The following is a 20,364-nucleotide window of genomic DNA, read 5'->3' on the forward strand; positions in this document are numbered from 1 at the left end:
CAGGACTGTCAGTATCAGGTATGCCGGGATATATTTGCTGAACAATCATTTGCTTCCTTGTTAGTCCTCCTTATATGATTTGCTAATTTTGGGTTAAACTTGATGTACATATCGACCCTTATATGATTTCAAAATGGAGATATGTAGCATAGGAAGTGGTGTATTTGTTCAAAAGTTGCGATTTTTATTCCATTAGATATTAGGCGACTGATCAAGATTGAGACTTGGTATGGTGCCGCAAATGAATCCATCAAAAAATTTCTTACTTTTTGCGGTAGAATTTGTAGAGATCTAATTTTTTGGGGATTAAACTATGCATGCTACAACTTATCCAGATATACTATCTCACGCTACAACTACAGTTATGTTATCCAGGTATACTATCTCATGCTACAACTTATCTATTTTGATCGCAATATTCTAGTTATATCATAACAATATGCATGTTGTTCATGTTAAGTAATATTCTCTTTATTTGCCTTCATCAGGTGCTGCAACTGAAAGCTTTCAATAAATTTGAGAACACATAGGAAGCTTTATCTGCAGCAACTTTGCTGATTGATAGTAAGCCGAGCAAGGGTCTTTGCAAGTTCTTGTGAACTCATTGTGAAGGCGAAACATTAGTTGTGGCTGATTCCAGACTTGGAAATGCTATAAAAGAAAAACTGGTAATCCTTGGCGAAACATTAGCTATGGCTAATTCCAGACTTGCTCACAAATTAATACACTGTACAGTTGTTAGATGGTTGAGTCCTGGTGCATGGCTAGATAGACTGAAATGAGACCAGACAATTTATTAGTATTGATCATATTACTTGTTAGACATATGACTTGCAAATGTATCGCAATCTATTAGTATTATGATAGCATCTTTTATATTGGGAAGCAAAGTTAGCTGAGTTTGGATCAAACTATGCGTTTTTGTTCTTTATTGTAAATATATATGTTACACAGAGCCTAATATATTATGCATTACATCTGTATATTTGCCAATAGAATTCTTCTGACTCATTTGTTGAATAAGAATTCTATTTCTAGTTTCTAATTCTCGAAGGAATCTATTTGAGAAAAAAAACTAAGAAATTTTGCACAAAAACCCTCAAAAGGTTGTAACCCCCCCCCCCAAAAAAAAAGTATGCAAAGAACTCCCTAAAAAATTTGTAAAAAGCCCTTAAAAGTTTGCAAAAAGCCCTCAATAGTTTACAAAAAACTCCCTAGAATTTTATAAAAAAAACACCCCAAAAGTATTATATAAATAACTATTATAGTTAAATGGGCAAAATGGGCGGCCCGTTTATTAAATGGGCGGGCAAAAACCCGCCCATTTAGAAAATGTTAAATGGGCTATAAATGGGTAAATGGGCAAAACATGCCCGCCCATTTATGGCCCGTCCATTTAATACCCAAACCCACCCATTTAACACCCCTAATCTGATATTTAAAACATTGATAATTACATAAAACCCCTGAACTTTGGGGGTGTTGCAAATAACCCATAAACTATTTTAATTAGAGAAAACCACCCTGAACTTTGGGGTGTTATAGATGACCCCCTTGAACTTTATTTTATTCTAAAGCCCTCTAATTTGGAGTGTCTCATAAAGCACCCCTCCTCCGTCCCAAACTCCAAACTTTTCTCACTGGGCCCTACATAATTGGCAAATCACATACTCTTTTTAAAGTGTGAGTTTGGGTAAATCTTTTCATGGTCAGTATTATCTTTGACCCTTTTAAATATTACATTCTAATCCTATCCTACTTAATATGTTTACCCTATCTTTAAATAATGTTGAATATTGATATTCTAATTAATATATTTAAGTAGTATAATCCTATGCTAATCAATTACCGTATCTTTAAATAGTTAACCTTTTATTATTTTCAAAACATAGAGGGGTTTATTGTTATATTACATTGAAGGATATCATGTAATCGATTATCCATAAACTATTATAAATATCTAACTAAAGTAAAAAAAACTGAACCCAAAAGAAACAATTAAGATATTTACCATGTGCTTTGCACGTGCATTCCACCTAATAACTAAAATGTACTTAGGGGGGAAAACTCAAGTGGGAGAGAGGGCTTTTATTGCTGTAAATGGCGAGTGACTAAATTCGGGCATTTTCTCACTCAATAAGTAAGAACATTTTAGTTTCCGATTACAAGGGGCTCCAGTAAGAAAAGTTGAAGGTTCAAGGGGTTTTGGGAGACCCCCCAAAAGTTTAGGTGGGAGTAGTGGAATAAAAAAGTTCAAGGTGGTTATCTAAAACACCCCTAAAGTTCAGGAGGTTTTCTCAAATAAATAGTTGAGGGGGGTTATCTGCATTCTGCAAGACCCGGCAAAAGTTCAGACATGGTTTACTCATATGGATCTACAGCTCACATATTTTTTTACATCACATAGAAAATGTGAACCATGATTCGCAACTTCCTATTCTTGGATAAATCCCTTATATGCCTTAGATGCATTACACTTACAGATTATAAGACACACTAAAAGGGTATCTAATAAGTATATCCATGAAGTACTTGAGTATCCAAGTATCAGTTATGTATGAGATATGGGTATATGAGTACATCTCTAGTTAAGTAGTAAAAACAGATCATAAGCTTTCTAGAAGTCAATTGAAACTGCTATGTTTACTTCTTTGTTTCTCCTTATATCATTCATGAACCCCAATAATGCTCCAAATAATGATTACATCTCATAAAGAAAACAATATAAGAAGGTAATGGCAGAAGATATGTTACCTATGAAACAAAAGCAGCAAAACCAGAAATATAAAGCAGAATGCCAATGCAGTCAGAAAAAGTACAGTAAAGAAAACTTCCCACCTGCACACAACATCCATTGCCCAAATAATAAATCAGAATGCATTCCATATATATATATATAATATATATATATATATATATATATATATATATATATAATATTATATATATATATATATATATATATATATATATATATATATTAATATATATATTATAATATATATATGAGATTAATGTGTTATCCTTGACAAGGAGGGGGACTCCTCCTTGACAATGATGTGGCACAATCCCCACCATGTGAAATTCTCATGCTACTTTATTCTCTCTCCTTCCTATGGTGGAGATTGTGTCACATCATTGTCAAGGAGGAAAATCCCCTCCTTGTCAAGGATACCCATTAATCTCCTTCAAATAGTTTATGTGTTCAAATGGGAGACCACATTTCACATGGGTTGAGAAGTGCATGGGGATATGCAACCATTTGAATGAGTAAAGGCATTATGCCACCTCACTACAAGCATCACTTTTTGTGCCTTGGTACAAAGCATACCCATTTTTCTCATATATATATATATATATATATATATATATATATATATATATATATATATATATATATATATATATATATATATATATATATATATATATATATATATAATATATATATTATATTATATATAATATATATTATATATCATAATGTAACGTTATGCAGTTTGTATCAAGGATTAAAGTTTCTCCCATACCATTCTTTCACATCTTTTGATCTCAAGAAGGTGATGTACAATATGCCAGTCCAGACACATAGAATCGTTTCTTCAAATATGTACCACCTACAGCACAAAATATACTAAAAAAATCAAATACAAGTTACAGCAACTATAGATAAAGAAAATACTTATGAAAGAAAAAAGATACAAATATTGCAGTATGAAGATTCTTTAACTGAGATGTAAACCTACAAGGCTGGCAAACTCATAAAGAGCTAGAAGTACCAGTTTAGTTAGAGAAAGATAAAATAATTCAAGAAAACCTCAAACATAAAATAAGGAACCTGCACTGCAGGATTAGATACAGCAAAGAAGGTTCATGTTATAAAGGCACCCATGAGAGATGGTTTCAAGCACATGACAACTAATGCTTCACAATTCGGGAAGGAGATCCACTTGCCTGTTGAGAGGCAATAAATGCTTTCAGTTATTGCTATAAAGAAGATCGGTTTTCTTTACAAGAACAACACTAGAAGCTTGTTTAGTTACCTGAGGGAAAAATATTTTATGTTTAAAAGGAAAGTGTGGAGTACAAAGTAATTATCTCTGGTGGCCAAGCACACTTCTATATTACCTTTCTGGCATTGGTGGCACTGCATGAATTAGAGTTGAGCAACTATTGTCAAGATAGTTTTCTTTTCTTACACAACTTGTAGGACAAATATATGCAACAACCTAAGGGGCTTGATCTTGGGAATAAAGAAATGTAAGTTGAAGAAATCACTAAATGAATAGTAGCTGCCTCCTACAAAATGATACGAGTAAGTATACAGATGGGGATATATAATTAAGTATGTGTGCTCAATATGTTTATTACAGATTTCTCCCATGTGGCCCATTGATTTTTTGACTGTTATAGGTTGATGAATGTTGCGATGAAGTATATGTTCAAGGTCAAGAAGCTAATATTAGTTTAATATGAAAAACTTGGAGTAAGCTAAGAAAATTCTACTTACAGAAATTTTTGGAGAGAAGTTGCAACTGTCACAAAGGAATTACACAGAGAAGGTTGGTATGGAGAATACAAAACCAGTATCCACTAGTTTTATAAAAACTTTAAGCTGTGATATTTAGCATGGATGACAAGCGTATAAAAATTGGAAGCATCATAACATGACGGTATGTACTCACCATAATCTTAACGTAATAGACATCTTTTTATCCACCATTTTATTGATATTTGGAAGTATCAAATAGCCATGCAAAAGCATTGTTCACGTCTGGATTATCTTAATGGCAAAAGAAAGAAACCCTTTATAGTCCAATCATCATCGTGTACCAGGTTGATTTTCTTCTTTCCTTGTGTTGGTCAGGCACAGAGGACTGTTATGCGGATTAGGATGCATATCTCAAACAAAACTAAACTCTAGTCCAGAAGACTTATTGCAATGGTCTTTTCATTTAGCCAGCAGTAACTTAGAAGATAATAGATTACTCCAGAGTTCACATCAACTCACCAGAAGCGACAATGGTTCCCTCTGCCAATGCATGTTCCTAGCCAAACGCAATGATGATCAAACTGAAGGACGCATTTATCACAATCATGGCAATGCTTCGATCGTGGAGGCTGCAAAATAGCTGCATTATGAACCTAAATTTTGATTGTACAATGAGCCTAAAATAATAATACTGAAGTACTAGATATACATATTAGACACCAAAAATCAGCTGTATACCAGCAAAATACAGGCGAAGGGAAAAATCATTGCAAATTGGCATGGTTGTTGAACTTGGACATGAGAAATCAATCATAAAAGGCAACCAAAAACATCTTGAAAGACGCATATTAGAATCACTGGAAAAGGTGCAAAACTATGAGATTTTTTCTATCAACTGTAACAAGTAACAACAAAGCCCATAATCTTGTTGTCCACTGCAATAGTTACCCAACATAAGCATCATTTATAACTTGTAAGAGAACCAAGTAGACCAAGAAAGCAATTTCAATTATGGAAAACTAGCATGCTACTTGATTCCAGACTTACATGGGAAGAAAGCACCTCAGTAGCACTAACAATATCGTTGAAACTCCTAGCATGCTCTAGACTGTGTTACATGGGAAGAAAGCACCTCAGTAGCACTAACAATATCGTTGAAACTCCTAGCATGCTCTAGACTGTGTATGGTTTGCAGGAGACTCGAATCAAGCACTAACAATATCGTTGAAACTCCTAGCATGCTCTAGACTGTGTATGGTTTGCAGGAGACTCGAATCATTATGTTATCATTTCTACTCATGGAGGAACAATGCGTTCATCTTTATGTAATGCTAAATCCCAATAGTCACAACCTATAGCTAAATTTGCATCAAGCTGATTCCTTGTTGTTATCGGCAATGCATTGATACTTGAAAGTCACACCCTAATCACTCTACAAAATCTGTACTTCTGTGGTCTTCCTGCTTTGAGGCAATAGGAAAGATGCACCCAATAGGAAAGATGCACCCATCAAAAGGTTCATTCCAAGTTTTAAAAGTGGTCAGAGAAGAAACCTGACAAAAGTAGTAAGTTGCACAATATTTACTGCAGAGCAGAGCAGATTGAATTCTAATATATAATGGAGATTATGGTTCCTGGTCAAACAACATAGAATATAATCGTCTATGCTTTTGCCCCTGAGCATTTTGATCGGTGCAACAGTAAAAATGATCATCAATCACTTCCTGCTGCATCAGTTACAAATTCTCACTCACAATCGAGGTAACATTGAAATGTGATATACAATATTATTCACCACCTTTATCATACAAAATATTCAATAACTGTTCTTCACGTTTAAAATTCTAAGTAACCAATTAAACATAAGTCAATGTTATCTATATTATAAATATTTTACAAAATTTTGTATCTGTTATGCATGATAATGTCCAGGATATATGGCAATGGCATATATGCAGAAAGTCAACCATTAACACAAAGTACAGAACAAGAAGTACAAAATCGAATGATTTTTACCTGAATAATGTTACAATACATGCAGGTCCAACTTCTGCAATAACAAAGATGACAGCATATTAGAAAATAAATGCTATCTATGTAATGACTTGATAACGCAACTGAGATGGTAAAAACATAGGTTCATAACAATTCTACATTGCAAAAATACACAAGAAACAAAGATAAGGTCCTGTTTACAGGGAAAAATTGATTGGAGACGACTAAATAAACTAACAGTTACAAAAAAGTTAATATAATCACAAACAATTCTCAAATTATGTATAAACATTCACCATACTTTTGTTCATAACTTGACTACTACCTAAGTAATTATGGATCCATTATTGGTCTTAGATAGTGATTGTGTTCCATGCACAACTTAGATTATACTGTCACATGACTTTGTTTAATGACCTGTCTTGTGATATCCAAATTTAATCCAGTGAAAAGTCAATCTTGAGTAGAAAATCTGTTAGAATAAATCAAGAGTGAAAGTGATTGGATAGAAAACGGTTGCCTATAGTAGAGAATCCATTCATCGTCGCTCTCATCAAACCGAAGTAGATATTCAAATATTGTAAGAACTGCCCCAATCTCACCAAATTTGATTCACCAGGTTGTTTTTTTTACCTTCATGTACTTCACAATGGTCTTTGCCTATTAGCAGTTTTTTCTTTATCCCTACAAATTTGTTTTTATATACTGATAAAATGCACTACCTTGAGATGTTCATTCAAATTTCTTTTACAATAATTTGTATTTCAGCAATGCTGCACTTTCTTGATCCTATTGCTGTCACATAATCAAGAAACTGATTTTGATACTTTTATACAATGTCCATGATCCGCTATGTGATGCATGAGTTGTGAATTCATAAGAAAGGAACCGTCTCACCGTCCGCCTAAGCTAAACAGGATAGACTTAAAACATGATAGACTCAGGCCATTCAAAACCTAGAGATAACATACTCTGCAAGGACCAAGTTCCAAGTTAAAGCAGGCAATCGATCTATCACTCTATCTCAAATACCAACCCAACCTCATTGTATACTACGTTAGAATCTATTTGTCTTGTACCTTCTCACTTGACAGCAAATAATTATATTATTCTTCTACTGCCTGTTGTCACATTTGAAGTAAATCAGAGCAATCCAGTTCCCCGGGATATTAAGCTTACGTAAAATCATAATATAATTTGGATACCATTAATGTCAATTCCTTATTTTTCTTTAACTACTGATAGGAAACAAAGTATTGATTCACATAGCAATCAAAACAAAACTGCCAGGATTTTTGACATCCCATCTAATATTTGATGGATCAGTACTCTGACTAGGCTTCTACAATCACTGGATCAGGCTTCTATTTTATATCATACCATCAAATATCTATCTATAAGGAAACCCGGGAAAGATGTTACAATCCACAATTAAAATCACCATCTGGTGTGTTAACCCCAGTTAAGATTCAAATGACAATCTTAATCCTAACAAATTTGTTCAGTTCTAAGTAGATGAAAATATTCCATATTCTTTATAGTACAAAAATTGAACTGTATTAACGCGCGTAGCCTGAATGTACAGCACTACTCTAACGTATCCAGGTTTGGGATCCATAAATTATGTATATCATTTGTTACGTGTAATAACTATGCAACTTAAATGACTTTGACTCTCCATGGAGAACATTTCAGTTGAGACATTAAAAAATTACATATTTACTGTTATAATAGAATAGTAGTAACTTCTAAATTTTATTTTCATATCATCTTCACAATTGTACATACAAAAACTGCCATTGGCTAATTTCCATCTCCATCGCTAATGTGCATTTCAAGTTTATAGAAGTCACATGTCTATACTCTACATATTAGTGCTGTATGTCAACTGCAGGCACAAAAGTACTAAAACTGGAAGCAGAAAGCATAAGATTGAACATTCAAAACTCTTATGATTGTGGTGTTCTTATTGTTGCACAGTTAACCTCAAGAATGATTTCAGTCACCTCCAAATTGTTGCTGACCTGAATTCTCTCTTCACGATAGTCAAAACCGTAAAAGAAAGATGCATCTACCTGCTTGAGGATCCAGGAGGATATAAGTCCATCACCAGCTTCAACCACGATGAAGAACTTGAACGACTATTTCTTCCTAACAGGTTGCTATTAGTGGAAGAACTCAAGTTCCCATTTCTTGAAGCAGATTGCCTTTGCTTGATCATAAAAAATTACACGTGTTAGGTGCAGAAATTGTCTTAAGGGTCCCCACAAAAAATATTATGAAATTGCAAAGGACAGGAAAGAGAAAAATGACTCTAGTGATCCTAAATTAACTTACATTGAAGCCTTTGAAATATTTATAACCGTAGCATGGGTCCCATGCTCAGCTTTCATAGCATCAATAACATAGCTGAGTTAAGAATGAGATAGTGTAGAAATGAGAAGATGCTAGTTATGGGAAACACTGAGTTAAAGAGAAGAAGTTAATTACCCTGGAGATGAGCCGGATGTGAAAAAATATTGAACTAGTGTAGCTGCAAACAGTATTAAGTATACTACAGTGTACCTGTAGATTAAAGAAAATATAGTACAAAAACATGAACAAAAAGGAGAAAAAATAATATAAAACAATAGTGGATAAAATATAAGTATGAAAGCAACAGATTACAATATACATAGAGCAGAAATCAATTCAAACTACAGTTTTATAACTTGAATAAAAATATTTAATTATTCCTATAATACCATTACTGCAAAACTGGAAAACAATTTTAGGCACGACATCACCTGTCTAGAACTGGAAATTAAAATTCTTTGGAACTAAACCAGCTTCCTGGTTTTCTGCATTGAATGGCTTCATCGTGTATGGTTTCAAGCTATGAAGCACCAACACTCCAAAACAAGCCCCGAGTCCGTCTCCGACGCACGTCGGACGTGGACACGCGTTCGACACGCGTTCGACACGCGTCAGACACGCGGTCAACGCCACCGACACAGGTCAACGCCCCGACTAGCGGCCGACACGCTCTCGACACGGATGAATTGTTCCCAACACGGCTGGGAGGCGAAAAAAAAGAGAACCCGAAACCCAAACCCTAGTTTTCACTCACCCGATCAGCTCGTCCTCTCTCTCTCTCTCTCTCTCTCTCTCTCTCTCTCTCTCTCTCTCGATCCCGACACGGCTGAAGCCCTCTCTCCCTCGATCTCTCGCCGGCTAGGTCAGCCTCTCCCTCGATCTCTCTCTCTCTCTGATTCTTCATCTCTCTCTCTCCCTCGATCTCTCGATCTCTCTCTCAGTCTCGATCTCTCTCTCTCCGATCTCTTCCTCTCTCTCTCTCTCTCTGATTCTCTCTCCCTCTTTCTCAATCTCTGATTCTCTCTCTGTTTTGTGTACGACAGCTGGCGTGACTTCTGTGCAGCCATGTGCGGTGCTTCTGGAATCACGTGGGAGAGAGTGGGGCTGTTGAGATATTTGTTTATTATATTCTAAATATTGAGATTTAGGGGGGAGAAAAGGAATATAAATTAGTTTGATTGAGCTTGTTTGTTTATTATATTCTAAATATTGAGATTTAGGGGGGAGAAAAGGAATATAAATTAGTTTGATTGAGCTTGTTGGGGTTAGCTTTTAGAAATGCTTAGTTTGATTGAGCTTGTTGGGGTTAGCTTTTAGAAATGCGAGGTCATGGGTGGTCGGATGCAGCGAAGAAGTTTGTTTTGATGTTTCGGGGACCGGGACACGTGTCCGTCACTAGTCTTTTGAATGAGAGAATTCAGAGAATGCGATCTGTACGAATTTTAAACGTGTTAGTACCTTACTATTTTGTGTTTGAGGATTAAATTTTAGTTTGTTGTTTGAATTTTATAAATTTATCTATATATAATAATAATATTAAAATAATCTAGTCGTGTCGCCGAGTCCTTTTTTTTGGGTTTTGCCGAGTCCGTGTCCGTGTCGTGTCCGTGTCGACGTGTCCGTGCTTCATTGGTTTCAAGGCATGCTCATGACTGAGAACCAATCCCTTCACATCTCTAAGATGTGGTTTTCGTTCTAACATAACTTACCTTATGAACTATTTGCTTCCACTAGAAGGAACAGGTGTGATAAAGCTGCATATTGTGTCAAAGTAATGTGTGGTAAAAAATTGAGAAATGAGTCATCCAATATCATTTGAGAGCCTCTGTACAAATTTTCATTTCATTAGTTGCTTTAGTACTTTTACTAAATGCGTGATTAGATTAAAAGCCACCTGAATGTTCACAGTCTTCATAAAATCATATACTGAGAAAATCAGAAAGGAGCTTGAAGATTTTGAAATCCACCATCGGGGTCTCAAACATCACAAAAAAGGCTTTTGCACCACTAAAAAGATCCTAGTTCGTTAGAATTTCAATTGAAATGAGTAACATTTTTTTAGCTAGCATAATAAGCTGGAAGCCTGCTAATAAAGCTGAACATTTTGATTGAGGATGTTTTATGAAATTATAGGAGAGTTTATATGGGGAACTAATTTTTGACTTCCGTGTGATTATAGGACTCTTCATCTGATGAAAAAAATTTTAAGATGGCTATAGATCCTCGTTTATGAATCAAAAACTTGGACAACGGGTAACATGGCATGCTTATCTCTGGAAATGAGAATATTAAGATGGATGGCTTGCAGAAAGCTAAAAGATATAGAAACAAATAAGCACTCTTGTACACAGCTAGCTTTAAGTGTAACCTAGGTTATGTAAGGCCACACCATTTGAGAATCACAAAGGTTTCCCCAAGTTGCAACAGAGGCAAAAGAGTGAAAGGTCTAAATTTAGAGTGCTATGCAAGGAGGTGTAGACTAAATAATTACTTGTACAGCAAAATATGATTTTGGCAGTTGGTGATGACCGAGGAGATATTCCTTCATGGTCATGAAAGGGGGAAAATCAATTTACATAGCCATTCCAGAAATTTTTTCTTAAAGGTCTATGTTGTTATTGGATGAAACGTTGTTGTCATTTGTTACAGCAATCAAGCAGTTAGGTAATTCAAGAACAGATGCAAAATTATAGTTATCATCATTAACTGTATTAAAGAGTTGAAGGATTTAGCAATTACAAGCCCCTTACATACAATCTTAACAGACATCCTATTTGAGTAAAAAAGATCGATTTTTATGCACAATTGCGAGCGTTCATAATAAAAACTTAGTACTTTGTTGATTATCGGATAGGAAAGGAGTATCAGTCATTAAGACCATGATCCTAACCATGACTAATAGAATCCAAGAGATTCTCTTACTTCTACATGGTCCACTTCAATATTGAATCAACCAATTACTAAACTTGAACTGGAATTTTGCACAAGGAAAGCTTTACCCTAACCCCTATAATAATATCATACTATACTGGAATTCCAAGATAATCCATGAAAAGGTAGTACTTATCCTGAGGAGTGAATACTTGCGAAGACGACTGTATTGGAATTTCAAGATAACACAGACCCATTTCAGAGTTCAATAAATAATCTCAAAAGAGCACAAATTTCGTCAGCATTTATATCCAATTTGTTTAAATAAAAAAAAGAGTATGCTAATTGTCATTCAAATAATCTAATTTCTAATTCAAATCACTACATTCTCTTCCTTACATTTCACGTTGACTTCTTATATAAAGAGAACAGCTCGAACCAATTAAAATCCAACTAGTACTAAAGGTAGAAGAAAAAGTACCAGGGCTCTTTTTTAGTTCTCCGTATCAAATCCGAATCCAAGAGAAACACAGAGCCCACGAGGATCACATGAAGAAGAATCAGTAACACTTTCACACCAAGCTTAGATCTTTTCCCTAAAATAACAAAAATAATTACGAAAAAGGGACAGTCAGACAAAATCGGACCAAAATGAGATCAAACAATCTAGAAAAAGAAATTAGGGCACCGGAATCAGAGAGGCAGGGGATGAGGCGATAGAAGCGATCGGCGATCTCATCGCAGGCGTATCGAACGGGAGCGCATGAGGTGACGGTCGTCATCGGGATTTAGGCAGCAGAGAGCGAGAGAGAGAAGAAAGAAAGGAAATTTTCCGCTTGGTTCTCGGGTGAGCGGAGACAAATGCTCACCGGGGACGGTTAGTGTACCGTTGGGGAGAGAGGAGCGACCGAGTCGGCTGTTTGGTTTAGAATGGGGGAAAAGGGACAGTTAGCTGTTGTTTTTATGCCACGTGTACTTTAGGAATGACAAATGATCAACTTCCTGATTTTTGTGAGATACATGCTCATCCTAAACCTTGGCTGCAAAACTGCGACCCTATATAAATAGGTATGTGGCTCTTCATATTCCTTACCATTAATTATTCTTTTTCTTTTGTATATGCATTCTTCCTTCTCTAGATTTTCTCATCTAAACGCATATAAAACTTTCAATTTTTCTGACTGTGATTGTATCGCCAATGATTGTGTAATACTTAGTTTGGTGCACGGCATGATTAAAAAAAAAAAAAAAACTAGCTATGTAGCATGTTAGGCTGCAAATTGTATTAATTGTGGATGTAGATATACACATGCATGTTTGAATGCGAACTAACTCATAACATATACATTTGAGAACATAAAACGGGGTACAGATTCCTTCAACTATCAATTTATATGAAGATAAAGAGATTCCTTGGGAAATTAAGGATGGAGGCGCCGGTGCTTCCTATGTGATCCGTGATTGGAATTTGTATACTTCCCGGTGCAGGAACGAGTGTTCTTAATGGAAAATAATATTTTACATGTGAAGATTATTCCGGGAAGGGCCAAAAGCCATTCCTAGGCTCCGTGTTGGTGGCAACCTATAGATTGAAGGGGATGTGATGTATGTTACTGTCACGACCCCAAATTTCCGAACCTAAAAGGAATATTGGAGCCGGATATAATGGTATCAGAGCTAGGTTTCGATCATGGGACCTATGGGTTATGGGCCCATAGCTAGTCCCAGGATCGAAACCTGGCTCTGATACCATTCTGTCATGCTCAAATATTCCTTTTAGGTTCAGAAATTTTGTTTGAATAGCTTAATATGGGTTAATTTTCATTAGGAGACTTGTATTGATGATTATTTTATATGTACTCTTTAGAAGTTTCAAGTGATTTCGAGGAGGTGTCATGAGTTGCATTCTAATAGCTTTCCGTATTTGTGGTAAGTGGTGAATTTGTACATTATTCGTTGCGTATTTTTCGTATAAAATTATATTGACTATATGTAAGTTTGTTTCTGATGGATTATATATACCCTTTGTATGGTTGCTTGCATACTAATTGTTTACTAGTATTTAAACCCGTGCAAAGCACGGTTTCTAAAAGATTTTTTGTTTATTCTCTTGCATTTTTTGACAAAAAATCATTCCACAACAACATGTAGATGTTCATGATGCTAGAGAGGAACCCAAAGAGCCATATCTAAACTTCTTCAGATGTTTGTTGTCATGTGTAAAACTTAAGTTATTAATGACAGTGTTAAATTTGCTAAAAAAATTTAGAAAGAAGGAATAGTGTAACAAATAACCCAAAGGATTCGATAATGCAAAATATATATATATATGAATAGAATTCGATCATCAAGTCAAACCAAGAAATATATACTAAATTGAAGAAATGATTGCACACATTGGAAACAATTTCTAAGAGATGAATGTCTTTGCTGCAATGCATGTCCTAAATAATATCTAACAAAAGATAAAATATGCTGAGTAAAAGAAGGGGAACCACAATGAGTGCTTAATATTATTCATACGTAAGATATTGATAGAATTTGTAAATAAAAACCAAAATGGTTATCTAAACTAAACAATCAATGCCTTGTATTGGTTAAAAAGTTTGTGTCCAAACTACATATATCATTCTAAAATAATAGAAAGGCGCTTGAAAGGAACTTATGCCTTGATTAAAAAAAATGCCGCAACAATATCTGAACATGCAAAAGATCAAAGCTTTAGTTTATTGCATGCAACACTCTTAGTTTAGACAAAAATCCAAATGAAATAATAGTGGACCGAATTTAATCTCCACTTAGTGCTACATCATCCATGTAATATGAATGACATCAGAATCCCACGTAAAAAGATCCTGCTGCATCCTGCAATGTAACTTGAGAATTATGTTCAATATTCTCAACTTTCAAGTCAAACCAAAACCCAAAGCATGAAAATCTAATACAAACTATGAACGATCAAATCCATATCAAATCTACATTTGCAATATTATTTGGAACGACAAAAATAATAGAAAAATGATAATAAGCAAACAACGTCAACAAAAGGAAACATAGAAAGGGGGTTGTGTTGAGAAAGAGTTCAAAATGAGAGAGATGGCAAGAGAGACCTTGAAACTTCTTATAGGGTATTTCTCCCTGATCCTCGCAAATTCTTACATCCTCCTTTGTGCAAATTAAAATCAAATGATCCGCCGCCTTCGATCTCGCGCTGGATCGAAGATGATGCCGGAGCTTGGATCCCGAGGAAACCGCTGAAAAAATCATCAAAAAAATCAGAGAAAATAGAATAATACTACTATTTAAAAAACGTTGAAGTTAAATTTTAGTGGAAACATCCGTCGAGCAAAAAATGACTATTGAAACAAATCACAGAACAATAATTTAAAGTATTAATACTTCATTCTTTTCATTGTTTATTAACCAAGTAATATTTCTGAATTTTGAGGCAAAAGCACGGGACTTTACTTTAGGTGTAAGTACAATGGATGTAGAATTTACCTCTCTAAATAGTTAACTGTGCTTGAGGAAACTCATCACTGCATCATATACATCCTTTTCAATGATCTTAAAAGAAAAACCATCTGGGACAGGGCTCGTCTTAGGATTAATCTGAAACAGAGCTTCTTTGATCTCCTGGATAGTAATAATTTTGCATAACTGAATGCAATTATCTTCAGAAAATTTACCCCTCTCTCATAGGCTTTAGGATCAACAATCTGGACATTAGTAGAATCCGCAAGCATATTCTTATAAAAGCTAATTAATTCATTCTTCACATCTTCCTTATATCGGTAACCTTAACTCCCTCTCTCTTATAAAGAGCAACAATTTATTGTTATGCATCCTCTGTTTGATGGATGCATGAAAGTATGAAGTATTTGCATCACCCTCATTTTTCTACTTTACCTTTGCTTTTTGCTTCAAAATGTCTATTGAAACAAATCACAGAACAATCATCAAAAGTATTAATACTTCATTCTTTTTGCTGTTTATTCACCAAGTAATACCATGTTCAAATAATTTCTTATTACCTTGAGTTCGGAACGGACGGCCGATTTTATTTTTGTATACTTTGATTTACTCCATTTTTTTACCCAATTCAGTTATATATTTCTCTAAAAGTTTGCACGTATAAATATAGAGCGTCTGAATTTTAAAATCAATTTGATAGATCAATCTAGCCATCCATTCCGAACTCAACTGATCCGACTCACTACAGTCATGGTAATTCATGATCAGGCTGAATTAAGAAATAGAAAGTTGCGATTGCATTCGGGTTATGATTTCTGCAGATGAGTTGAGATCATGGTTGGCTTTCACTAAGCCAATCTAATCCACTTAATAATGAAAATCTGTTAACCTGAATACAGACTTTTATCTTAGGTATTAATCTGGTTCTGAATCAACTTGTATATTAAGCTACAATTTTATAAACTTCAATCATTCAGTAATGCATTTATCCATTTTATCGAACAATCACCGGACATCTGCAGTTTGCATGGGCAATGAAAAAATTGATAAAATTTGTGTATATGACCTCAAAGTAATGGACAAGATGAACATATACATAAGAATTTGATCCTTAGCAAATAAATAAGCATCCGGCGAGCAATGAATTTCAATCACACACTGTTCCCAGATTGGGGATGGTTTCCTGTACAGGCTTCTCTTGGAAGGTATTGATTGGTAAAAGTATGAACTGAACAAAACTGACTATTGAGCAGAAGTAGGACTGCTCGAACAAATTTCTCTTTTATGGAGCATTAACATCTTTGCCTCTGGGTTGCATAACCCTGGAAAAAGGAAAAGTCAATTTGAAGAACGATGATAACGCCATACATTATGTAAAAGGAGAGCTTCCAAGAAATCAGAGTTATGTATGTCAAAAGCATAGTTCAATAGAATTCAACATTTGCTGCACGTATAATAATTACTAAATTATCAAGATTCTTCTCATGAATGTTTTGTTTCTACTACTATTGTTATTATCCTCCGAGTGCTTATGATATGTGCCGAAAAAAGAAAAAAGAAAAGATACCTGATACGTGTTAGATTGAACTAAACTATTTACATAAATTGCATGATCATTTAGCTATTTCCAATAAATATCCATTAGCTCAGTAGAGTGATTGAAATTCTCTTATTCCAGATGCCTTGGATTTTACTAAAAGTACATCAAAGAAAACACTGTTCTAATATTATTCCAGATGCCTTGGATTTTACTAAAAGTACATCAAAGAAAACACTGTTCTAATATGATAATATCAGAATTGTTTTTCAGAAAGGTATAACATGCGCGCTTCAACATCCATCATATTCAAAGTCATGATTTAATAAAGTATTAACTATAAAAGCTCCCTATAGGCAACATCCATCATATGTAATACTGAAGTTCAAAATAAAAAACAGAGAAAAACTGTACGAACCTGAGCACTTAGGAATGTCCCAAACAGAAATTGAAGATGTTGTACAGTCTGGAGAACAAAGTGCCCAATTATCTTCATGATTGCATTGCAAGCATCATAGCTCCAATAGTAACATCCTCATTGCTAAACATACGATTACTACAATCATAAAATTAAGATATGGTTTGTCACAGAAAAAACTACGCTTCAAAATATAATATAGGCTTAAAAATTGTAGAATATTTATGCTGAAGTTTAATTAAATAAGTAAGCTTTAGTCATCATGAGGTATATTTAGAATAAAATAACCAATACATAGAAAAACACACATGGAATTAGCAAACATAACCACATAACATATTTTAGCATGACACTTTGGTATATACTAAAACATATATTACTTAGGATATGCTTCATATTATTGCATCGTACAAAAGTATTAAAATTATGCACTATAAGCACTGCGAAGGCATAAAATTCTTACTTCTCTATCTGGCTCCATACTGCAATACAGAAGTCTATCGGGTCAGCTTCCCTTTTTTATTTGCAGACTGTTCCTCCTTAGTAGAGTGAGATTTTAGAGAGCAGAATTTCCTCCTCAACATTGTTTTAGATATGCCCTACATAACCAATATACCGGCCGATATATCTTTTTATAAGGCTTGCCGAAAAACGAGATGGACACAATATTCTTTTCTTTCCTACTTTGTAGTAATTGAGCAGTATATCATGATTTCTTGATAACAGATGACATTTCGACCTTAAAAGAAAATCGTCTAAAATGTTGTAATGTCGAGTTGGACTTTTATTTGCTTAAACATATTGGTCAAATTTATCTCATCAATTTCCAAATAAATAACAGAATTAGATATTAGATCAAAATAAGCAAACTACTCCCAAATTATTTAAGATAAATTTGACAAAAAATAAAAAATAAAATGACAAATAGGGAATGGATCACACCTTTGAGAAACTGAAGAAGATTCAGATGAATCATCGATCGCTGACGCCTTCGATCTCGCGCTGGATCGAAGAGGATATCGAACCTTGGATCCCAAGGAAACCGCTGAAAAAATCATCAAAAAATCAGAGAAAATAGAATAAAATGAACCCCGAGGCCCTCGGGAACTCCGAGGCCCCAAATGAATCCTTTTGTTCATTCGCAATACGGTAACGACCATTCTGCTTCAAAGTGACAACAAACACAAAGAATATGAAGTTTGAAAACATTAAACTCAATCTATTTAGCAACAACTGTAGGCGTCTAAAATTGTCTACGAGAGCCCACACGAAACTCGAAGCAATGAATGGGCGAGTCAAGAAGATTCGTCAAACCAACTCGTGCGCGTCGGTCAAACGCGTGCACGTCAATCAACTCGTGCGCGCCAGTCAACGCGCGCACGTCGATCAGCCCGTGCGCGTCGGTCAACGCGCGTACGTCGAATCAACTCGTACGCGCCGGTCAAACGCGTGCACGTCAACCAACTCGTGTGCGCCGGTCAACGCGCGCACGTCAACCAACTCGTGCGCGCCGGTCAACGCGCGCACGTCAAATCATTTCGTGCGCGTCGGTCAACGCGCGCACGTCAACCAACTCGTGCGCGCCAGTCAACGAGTGCACGTCAAATCACCTCGTGCGCGCCAGTCAACGCACGCACGTCAATCAGCCCGCGCGCATCGATCAGCACGCGTATGTTAACCAACGCGTGTTCGACGATTGGTCTCGCGATGAAGCATACAAGTCAACAAATCGAACGAATACGCAACAAGAACAAGTCCCGGAAGAAAGAAACCAAAAAAAAAAAAAGGAGAAAGTCGGCGAACCCGCGCTAAGCGCAGGACGGAATGATCCGACCCGCGCAAGCGCGGGACGGATCAATCCGACCCGCGCAAGCGCGGGTCGGATCAATCCGACCCGCGCAAGCCCGCGCGAGCGCGGGTCGGATTATTCCGACCCGCGCGAGCGCGGGTCAGATTGTTCTGCCGCGCAGTCTAATGTCCCAAACACGTTTTGACGGTTTTTAATTGGTTTTTTTGCAGGGTTTATCGGTTCCAGGGGTTCTTAACTGACTTGAGATCATCCTCAAACGTGGTTAGGCTGCTGTTGACTAAAGATAGAGCCAAATCCCTTGTTCTTATCCAAATAACCGCATTTTGAGGCCTATAAATATGAACCAAAGGCCTCCATTTTCTGGATCTGGAATTTTATCAAGGACGAGGTGCTGCTGGATTGGAGAGTGAAGGAGCACGAAATTTCAGCAAAGGACAGCGAGATCCCGGCGAACTTCGGAGCAAAGGAGAAGCCGTTCGAAGGATCTGAAGCTCGTACGTCCGTTCCTTGAGATTAGGCTTTGTCTTAATCTCGAGAAGAGCCCTGAAATCGCTTTGTCGATTCCAGGACTTCAAGCAAATACCCCCTTGGTGAGGTAGAAGCTCTGCCCAATTTTCTGCAACCGGATCTGATTCGAGGTCGTCCACGGATTAACCCCGGCACCGGCGAAGAACCCACGCAAGCAAGAGCCGATAAACGGATCTTGCGTTTATTTTCAAGAAAGTTGTAATCTTTTGTTCTTTTGTTATTTGAATTCATTTGTAACGCTTAAAGTTTAATGAAATCAATGACTAAGGTAACTTTCGACGGAAACAATGACTATCACAATAAAGAACTTATCTCTCTTGCTTTCGATCCAACTCTTCCAAACACCCGTTCAACCAGATTATCTCCTTGCTTGCTTCAGTCACCGCGACATACTCAACCTCGGTTGTAGACAAAGTCATAATTTTCTGCAGACGTGAGACCCAGCTCACTGTTGTCGACGTTAAGGTATAAACATACCCCGTGGTGCTTCGCCTCGTATCATGATCACCGGCGAAGTCCGCATCCACGTATCCCTGCAGCACCAACTCCTTCCTCCTGAAACATAGTGGCTTGTTCGTTGTTCCCCTCAAGTCCCGCATTATCCACTTCACGGCCTCCCAATGCTGCTTCCCTGGATTGCTTACAAATCTGCTCACAACTCCCACTGCATGGGCGATGTCCGGCCTCGTGCAAACCATCGCGTACATGAGACTCCCAATGGCCGAAGAATATGGCACCCTGCTCATATGCTCTCTATCTGCATCTGTCTTAGGCGATTGCTCCTCAGATAACTTGAACTGACTTCCAAGGGGTGTGCTAACAACTTTAGCATTCTGCATGTTGAACCTCTGAAGTACCTTCTCAATGTATTCAGCTTGGCTCAA

General features: G+C 36.3%; 1 protein-coding gene and 1 long non-coding RNA gene across 2 annotated transcripts in view; both read right to left on the reverse strand.

The window, feature by feature from the left end:
- LOC109821238 (protein S-acyltransferase 10) overlaps nt 1–12,631 on the reverse strand; it is a 19,324-nt gene extending 6,693 nt beyond the window's left edge. Inside the window, exons 1-9 of the mRNA XM_020387420.1 lie at nt 12,402–12,631; nt 12,195–12,309; nt 8,978–9,052; nt 8,825–8,896; nt 8,563–8,694; nt 6,509–6,542; nt 5,012–5,121; nt 3,531–3,617; nt 2,755–2,838 (exon numbers count right to left, since the gene is read on the reverse strand). Coding sequence (XP_020243009.1) covers nt 2,755–2,838; nt 3,531–3,617; nt 5,012–5,121; nt 6,509–6,542; nt 8,563–8,694; nt 8,825–8,896; nt 8,978–9,052; nt 12,195–12,309; nt 12,402–12,495 — 803 coding nt within the window. The 5' untranslated portion in view covers nt 12,496–12,631. The remainder of the gene's footprint in view (nt 1–2,754; nt 2,839–3,530; nt 3,618–5,011; nt 5,122–6,508; nt 6,543–8,562; nt 8,695–8,824; nt 8,897–8,977; nt 9,053–12,194; nt 12,310–12,401) is intronic.
- LOC109821242 lies at nt 14,206–18,440 on the reverse strand. Its single transcript, XR_002241944.1, has 4 exons — nt 18,085–18,440; nt 17,143–17,280; nt 15,215–16,509; nt 14,206–14,967 (listed from the first exon to the last, which is right to left on the reverse strand). It is a non-coding gene; the product is annotated as an uncharacterized LOC109821242 (long non-coding RNA).

Source organism: Asparagus officinalis, chromosome 1, assembly GCF_001876935.1.
Source record: "Asparagus officinalis chromosome 1, Aspof.V1, whole genome shotgun sequence".
NCBI classification, from domain to species: Eukaryota; Viridiplantae; Streptophyta; class Magnoliopsida; order Asparagales; family Asparagaceae; genus Asparagus; species Asparagus officinalis.